We start from the raw sequence: 8,879 nt of genomic DNA on the forward strand, positions 1-8,879 counted from the left end.
ACTGAATAGTGACATTGATGTCGACACACTGGGAGATGATGGATATCTCACACACTCCAGATCTTAGAAGCTGAATGAAACTGTGACCCTAACAGCCTCTGGCAGCACTGTCCTCCCCCTGGTGTGAAGCTGCAGGTCATGTTGAAGGAGGTGACACTGCTCTGTGACCAGCTCCTTGTTCAGTCAGGGTCCCCTCACACTCTGCTCCTGGGATAAGTGTCGCTGGGGAAGCTGTTCTTCGAAAACCATGGGTGAATACGGCAGATCCCTTTCCCACACACACCTACTGCTTGGTTTCAGAACTTTGCCTCTCTGCAGTGTGTGCTCCATTTGGTTTTGATTTGGTTTAAATTATTGTCACGTGAACCTAAGTACAGTGAAAGGCTTTGTTTGTGAGTAGTACAGATAGATCATAGTAAGCAAGGATATACAGATCACAGGGTGTAAAAAAGCCTTGGAGAGAGAAAGGCATACAGTTCACATTATGAAGGACGTGCGCTAGACAAGATCAGGATCAACAAGGTCAGGATTGTTTTAAGTTAGAGAGTCCATCATCAGTCTAATAACAGCAGGGACGAATCTGTTATTGAACCTGTTGGTGCGGGTGTTCAGGCTTCTGTATCGTGTTTAATGGAAAGGAGTGTAAGAGAGCATTACCGGGGTGGGTGGGGTCATTTAGGATGTTGGCAACCTTTCCGAGGTAGCGAGCTGTTTAACTGAAGTCCATGGATGGGATGTTGGTTCCCTGGTACTCTGGGCTGTGCAAACCACCTTCTGTAGTTTCTCACTGTCCTGAGCAGATTATTTGCCATATCAGTCTGTTATGCATCTGGATAATGTGTTCTCAATGGTGTATCTGGGAAGGTTGGTGCGGGTCCTGATGGACTTGCTAGATTTCCTGAGCAGCCTGAGGAAGAAGAGATTTTATTCTGCCTTCTTGACAATCACATCCATGTGGGAGGTCCAGGACATTATGGCGGTTATCATCACTCTGATGAACTTGAGTCTCTCCACCTCTCAACCTGAGCTCTATTGATGTGTGTGTGTGTGGGGGCGGGGGGGGGGGGGTGAGGGGTTGTGTGGGGGTGTTCTCCACCTTCCTTGCTGAAGTTAATGATTACTTTGATTGTTTTTCCGACATTGAGACCGAGGTTATTATCATCGCACCATGTCACCAAGCTCTCTATTTACTTCATATATTCTGACTGTCATTATTAGATATCTGTCCTGGTGGCGTTTTCAACGAACTTGTAGGTGGCATTTGTTTGGAATTTGGAAACAGAGTCATGGGTGTACAGAGAGTACAGTAGAGAGCTGAGAACTCACCCTTGGGGGGGTTGGGAGGGTTCCAGTTTTGAGTGCTATGTTCACCTTGCAGACCCAGATGCTGTAACTGGACTCCCAAAGCTTCGTCCAGAGTTGAGTCAACAAATCCTCAGGTTCCCTGGATGTCTGAGGCAGCTGACAGCACAACCTCCAGCAAACCAACCCCAGCATCACCACCAACCTTTCAACAACAGTTGTTGGCCAGAAGTACCTCAGATAAAAAAAGACAAGTGCCACGTCCTTTACAATCAGAACTTGAGGGGCTTCCTCATGTCACTGACTGCATGATCACCTAAGGGGGACAAGCACGACCGCTCAGTGGAAAGCAAGTTTCAAAGACCTTTTTCAAAGCAGCTGAAGCCCGCTGTCCACGATTTTGCATGGAATATTGGAAAGTCAACCCTGTAACAAAATTGGACTCATATCCAAAATCAAGTTTGGAGGACTGTACAGAGAAAGTTACATCACAAAGTTGGACTTACTGCGTGGTTATTGGCAGGTACCTTTATCAGAGAAAGTGAAAGAAGTTGCTGCATTTGTAACTCCAATTGGGCTATATCAATTCAAAGTGATGCCATTTGGAATGAAGAACATACCACCCACATTCCAAAGATTCACGAATAGAGTGGTGGCTGGTTTAACAAATTGTGCAGTCTATCGGGATGATGTACTATCTTTAGCGAGCCATGGAAAGATCACATAGTACAGTTGGCAGAGCTCTTTGAATGATTCAGAGAAGCAAAACTGGTAATAAACTTAAACCAAACTGAATTCACAAAGGCAGAGATGATGTTCTTGGGACATAACAAGGAATGCAAAGACGAAGGCCATCGGGGAATTTCCACGACCAGCCTCGAAGAAAGAGGTGCTTCGATATTTGGGATTAAGTGGATTCTACCAGAGGTTTGTTCCAAACTTCAGCAGTTTGGTGGCACCACTAACAGATTTACTGAAGGACGCAAAATTCCTGTGGACAGAACAATGCCAGTAGACATTTGAAAATTTAAAAGCTATATTAACCACTGCACTAGTTTTAGTTACACCAAATTTTTTTGGAACTCTTCAAAGTTGCAATCAATGTGAGCAGTATATGGGTTGGAACTGTACTGCTACAGGAAGATGATGATGGAATTGAACCACGAATTGGCTATGTTACAAAGAAACTCAACACTCACCAGAGAAAACACTCTACCATTGAAAATGAAATATTGAACTTGGTACTGCCTTAAAACATTTTAATGTTTATGTGATGAATGATGTGTCGGAGACAGTTGTGTACACAGATCATAATCCTCTTACATTGTTTGAACGATTTAAGGACAAAAATATGAGACTATTTCATTGAAGTATTATGTTTCAGACTTTTAATTTGCAAATTTTACATGTTGCGGATTGAAAAATGTGATAGCAAATGTGTTATCGAGGATTAACACGATAAAGTATAAATAAATTTGAACAGATTCCAATGTTATATGTAGGTGTCTGCAGAAATTAATATGAACTTCGATTAATGTCCTGCGTATTTCATTGTAATGGGATTAAGAATTAGGAAAAAAAATGAAGCCATCTTTCATGATAATGGTTCATTTGTTTTCTTCAGGGGGAGGTGTTATGAAGTTGAAGGTGTGGACTGTCCCTTTAAGAGAGAGTGAGTACTGTTCTGAACTGAGAGCTCACAAACTGAGAGCTCACATATGACAAACTGTCAGTCAACAGAGTGTACTGGAAAATTGAAAATATTTGGCTGTGAAATAGTTACCTGAGTTGGTTGCTGTTTTGACAACAATTCTAATTTAATCAAACAGTTTAAATTATGCCCAAGGATACGAAAACCCAACCGAGTTTGAATTTAATGTGTCTGCCAATGACGAACCAATGAGATGACAGCAGCTTTTTACAATATATATTAATGATATAGAAGATGGTATTAGTAATAACATTAGTAAATTTGCTGATGATACTAAGCTGGGTGGCAGGGTGAAATGTGAGGAAGATGTTAGGAGATGACAGGGTGACCTGGACAGATTAGGTGAGTGGTCAGATGCATGGCAGATGCAGTTTAATGTGGATAAATGTATGGTTATCCACTTTGGTGGCAAGAACAGGAAGGCAGATTACTACCTAAATGGAATCAATTTAGGTAAAGGGGCAGTACAAAGAGATCTGGGTGTTCTTGTACACCAGTCAATGAAGGTAAAGGTACAGCAGGTAGTGAAGAAGGCTAATAGCATGCTGGCCTTCATAACAAGAGGGATTGAGTGTAGAAGCAAAGAGGTTCTTCTGCAGCTGTACAGGGCCCTGGTGAAACCACACCTGGGGTATTGTGTGCAGTTCTGGTCTCCAAATTTGAGGAAAGACATTCTAGCTATTGAGGCAGTGCAGCATAGGTTCACGAGGTCAATTCCTGGAATGACGGGACTACCTTACCCTGAAAGACTGGAGCGACTGGGCTTGTATACCCTTGAGTTTAGAAGACTGAGGGGGGATCTGATTGAGACATATAAGATTATTAAAGGATTGGACACTCTGGAGGCAGGAAACATGTTTCCGCTGGTGGGTGAGTGCCGAAACAGAGGACACAGCTTAAAAATATGCAGTAGACCATTTAGGACAGAGATGAGGAGAAACGTCTTCACCCAGAGAGTGGTGGCTGTGTGGAATGCTCTGCACAGAGGGCAGTGGAGGCCCACTCTCTGGATTCATTTATGAAAGAGTTGGATAGAGCTCTCAAGGATAATGGAATTAAGGGTTATGGAGATAAGGCAGGAACAGGATACTGATTAAGGATGATCAGCCATGATCATATTGAATGGTGGTGCAGGCTCGAAGGGCAGAATGGCCTACTCCTGCACCTATTGTCTATTATCTATTGTTTATGATCTGATGTTGGGCGTGTAAAATAGGCAGACAGTTTGAAGGTCAGGCCAAGTAACTACCATCGAGAGAGCAACTGTCACTTGAAACACTCTATCAAAGGTATCTTTTCAAATGAAATGTATTCACAGTAAAAGAAAGAAGACAACCCAGGGAGATCTGTAGACAGTAGAAGAAAGACACTGATAATGACAGCTGCTGTATGGTTTTAGAACATAGAACATAGAACAATACAATGCAGAACAGGCCTTTCTGCCCCCAATGTTGCACCTGTGAACTATCCTCAGCTCATTCCCCTACACTATCCCATCATGATCCATATGATTATCCAAAGATTGTTTAAGTGTCCCTAACATTGGCAGGTATGGCATTACACACCCTTACCACTCTCTGAGTAAAGAATCTGCCTCTGCCATCTGTCTTAAATCTATCACCCCTCAATTTGTAGTTATGTCCCCCCGTACACGCTGACGTCATCATCCTAGGAAAAAGACTCTCACTGTCCTCCCTATCTAATCCTCTGATCATCTTGTATGTCTCTATTAAATCCCCTCTTCGCCTTCTTCTTGCCAATGAGAACAGGTTCAAGTCTCTCAGCCTTTCCTCATAAGACCTTCCCTCCAGACCAAGCAACATCCTGGTAAATTTCCTCTGCACCTTTTCCAATGCTTCCACGTCCTTTCTGTAATGTGGCAACCGGAACTGTACACAATATTCTGTAGTTTTGTAGTTTCAGCATGACATTCCGGCTCCAGAACTCAATTCCTCTACCGATGAAACCTAACACACTGTATGCCTTCTTAAAAGCACTATCCACCTGGGTGGCAACTTTCAGGGATCCACGTACATGGACTCCAAGATCCCTCTGCACATCCACACTACCAAGAATCTTTCCATTGACCCAGTACTCTGCCTTCCTGTTATTCTTACCAAAGTGAAGAATAACCTCTCAGCCTAATTCTGTAGTTTATCCAAGTTCCCCTGCAACCTGTAACATTCTTCCACACTGTCCACTACTCCACCAAATTTAGTTTCATATGCAAATCTATTAACCCATCCCCCTATGCGTGCATCTAAATCATTTATAAAAATGACAAACAGCAGTGGTCCCAAAACAGACCCTTGTGGCACACCACTAGTAACCGGGCTCCAGGCTGAATATTTTCCATCAACCACCACCCGCTGCCTTCTTTCAGAAAGCCAGTTTCTAATCCAAACTGCAAAATCACCCTCAATCCCATGTCTCTGCATTTTCTCCAATAGCCTACCATGTGGAACCTTATCAAAGGCTTTACTGAAGTCCATTTTGAAATTAAGTTGAAGAAATTTTAGTCAGTGGTTTGTTGCAACAGTATATTGTTATTAAGTTGGAGGCAAATATAAGCAGTTAAGAGAAAGGATGGCTTAGAGCTGTGAATAGTTGTTCTTTAATGTTCGCTTTTAGAGTTAAAGAATAAATTGATATTATTTTCTTTAAATAGTGGAATTTGGGAGTTCTCTTTCACTCATATGTTAACAGATTACGACGCGAGGTGAGCTTTTCTGGGTGTTTGGTTTAATTAACAGAAGGGTTCACTGCTATGTCGTAACACCATGCTGAATGACAGTTAATGGGCCTTCCACGGATGTATATCTCAATATCTCCATTGCATCAGAATGAGGCAAGTGTGTGTGTGTGTGCGTGTGTGTTACAATGAAACCATTGTCACAGCCAAAACTGAGTTACACATACATCCACGAGGGATACTGTAAGTAGCGAAGACGAGCAGAGGGAATGAACAGGTTCACTGATGCAGTTAGTATTGATTCTAAAGTGAATATCTGGATTCAGAGTTTTAGAGGAACATTTACTCGGGCTGTAGGCATATAATTCTTTGGAGTATGCAGCACATTTTTACAGGCTGGTTAAAAAGGTTTTTGGCATGTTGAGTATAGCAGTTGGGAATTCGTGTTAAGATTGGACAGGATTTTGGTGAGGCTTTTTCCTTAATGTTGTGTCCAGTTCTGGTCGCCCCATTATAGGAAGGATGTTATAAAATTAGAGAGGGTTCAGAAGAGATTTTCCAAGGTGTTGCCAGGTATGGAAGGGTTGAGTTAGAAAGAAAGGCTGGATAGGCTGGGACCTTTTACATGGAGCGCAGGATGTTGAGATAGAAGTTTGCAAAATATAGAGAGTGCAGATCGAGTTAATGGTAGCTATCTTTTACCTAGAGTGGGGGATTTCAAGACTCGGGGATGCATTTTTAAAGTGAGAGGAGAAAGATTTAAAAAAGATAGGGTTTCTTTTGTACAGAGACTGGTTTGTTTGTGGAAAGAACTTCCTGAGGAAGGGATGGATATCGGTACAATTTCAACATTTAAAAGACATTTGGAATTTTGAATGAATAGGAAAGGTTTGGAGGAATATGAGCCAGGAGTAGGCAGGTAGGACTGGTTTAGACTGCGATTATTTTTGGCATAGACTGATTAGACCAAGGATCTGTTTTTGTGCTATGTAACTTTATAACAACAGCGGCAAGGGCTGTTGAGTAATTGAAGAGAACAGTAACACAGTTATACGTGGTTTAACTGAAGTAATAACTGAAGTAACAACTGAATAGTGAGACTTACCAGGGACACCAATGATAGCCAGGATAGGATAATAAAAGTACTGAATAATCACAAGTGCATATAAGATCTGCTGTGATAATGTTATTCGATCATAATATGTAGAAAGATACCAAATATAAAAGGATAAACTCTTGTCCATGTTTGTCACATTCCAGTCCACTATTCTCAGATTCTGATCCATTGTTGGAACACTCCAATCTAAAGTTCTCAGATTCTGAGCTCTCCTTCCCCCCTCTGGAAGGGCTGATCCCTGTTAGTCCTGTGGGTGATGTTCCCACTCTTATTATAGAATAACACATAATACAGAGCCCATTTATAATTAAACAATGAAAACACTCCACTGGGATAATTATAATCCATGGAGACTGACATTAGTCACTGCCAGTGAACAAACAAGTTCAGCTAATACCTTCTTTACATCACGTTTAATATCACAATAAGAGGGAACATATACTCAGTCAGGATGGAATGGATGAGGATTACTGAGGGATGGACCATAAATCTTCCAATCCTTTTAATACTTCCTCCTTGTATGTGGGAGTAGTGCCAGAACACTGCAGGGTTATATATGTCCCACCCTGTTCATAAAAGGAGACAGTGATAAAATAGCATAAAATGACTGATGGGGAAATTTCTAGAGAGCATAAGCCAAGGTAACAATATTTATTGCCCAATGACTTTGTGTAATATTGCTCTGACTGGAAAGTGCACTGTACCAAATCCTTTCATAACCTTGAGACATCATTCAGAGCATTGAGACTGCAGCTCAGGAACAGGAGGGAGCAATTCTGTCCCCATGTGGCTGTTTCAAGGGATAGGAGGAGGCCATTCAGCCCATTCTAACCTATCACCATTGGAAGAGGTGGAAAGCTAGAATGTTGGCATATTTTGCAAAGGGAATCCATTTAAAATATAGACAAGTGTTACTGCAGCTGGAGGGGGCATTACCGAGAGGACACTTGCACTACATTGTGTTGCTTATGTTTCAGTAACTGAGATGGGAGGGACCTCCATCAGATACAGTTTAACGGCTGCTCATAATCCATAGGTTACCATTTAGGTTCTTGAGCCAGTCACAGAGTCTGTAGGAGGCCACTCATCCTCTCGAGACTGTTACAAAAGAGGAACAACATGCCATTTAGTCTCTCGAGTCTGATGCAAAGGAAGAGGAAGAGGCATTCAGCCTCTCGAATCTATTACCAGAAACAGAAATTCACTCAGCCTCGAAAGCCTGTTACAGAGGAACAGGAGGAGGCTATTCAATGTCTGGAGTCTGTTACACAGAAACCATAGGGGACATTCAGCCACTTGAGCCTGTTGCATAGGAACAGGAGGAAACCATTTAGCCTCTGAAATCGATTACTCAGGAACAAGGGGAGGCCATTCAGCCTCTCACATCTGTTACACAGAAGATGCAGTAGGGAGACATTGACCCTCTTGAATTTGTTGCACAGGAAAAGCAGAATCCATTCAACCTCTTGAGTCTGTTAGATGGGAACAGGAGGAGTCCGTTCAGACTCTCTGGCCTGTTACTTAAGAATAAATTGATAAAGTCATTGGGTCCTACAGCATGGTGTCAGAGCCTTTGGTCGAAACTGGTCCATGCCGACCAAAATGTCCATCCACACTAACCCCATCTCCCTGCACTTGTCCCATGCCATTCTAACCATTTCCCATCCATGTATTTGTCCAAATGTCTGTTAAATGTTGTTAATATACCCAACTCATCGACTTCTGCTGGTAGTTCACTCCACAAACGGACCAGCCTCTGTGTAAAAAGGTTGCCCCTCAGTTGCCCTTTTAATCTTTCCCTCCTAAACTTAAACTGATGCCCTCTAGTCCTCTATTCTCTAACCTTGGCAATAAAACTGAGTGCATTCACCCTATCCATGCCTCTCATGATCTTATATATGTTTTAAGATCCCCTCTCAGTCTCCTACGCTCTAAGGAAACAATGTCCTAGCTTGTCCAACCTCTCCCTAGAACTCAGACTATTGAGTATTGGCAAAATCCCTGTAATTTTTTTCTGCACTCTTTCCATTCAATAACATCCATCCTGGAGCAAGCTG

General features: G+C 42.3%; 1 protein-coding gene across 1 annotated transcript in view; it reads right to left on the minus strand.

Annotated features, from left to right (window-relative positions):
* Positions 1 to 6,991, minus strand: part of LOC148141963 (putative G protein-coupled receptor 139) — an 81,131-nt gene extending 74,140 nt beyond the window's left edge. The window contains exon 1 of the mRNA XM_087977068.1: positions 6,811 to 6,991. Within this exon, the coding sequence (XP_087833194.1) occupies positions 6,811 to 6,991 (181 nt within the window). The remainder of the gene's footprint in view (positions 1 to 6,810) is intronic.
* Positions 6,992 to 8,879: the final 1,888 nt, after the last annotated feature.

Source organism: Chiloscyllium plagiosum, unplaced genomic scaffold (assembly GCF_037043375.1).
Source record: "Chiloscyllium plagiosum isolate Xiang-an unplaced genomic scaffold, Cpla_swu_hap1 HiC_scaffold_31, whole genome shotgun sequence".
Taxonomy (NCBI): domain Eukaryota; kingdom Metazoa; phylum Chordata; class Chondrichthyes; order Orectolobiformes; family Hemiscylliidae; genus Chiloscyllium; species Chiloscyllium plagiosum.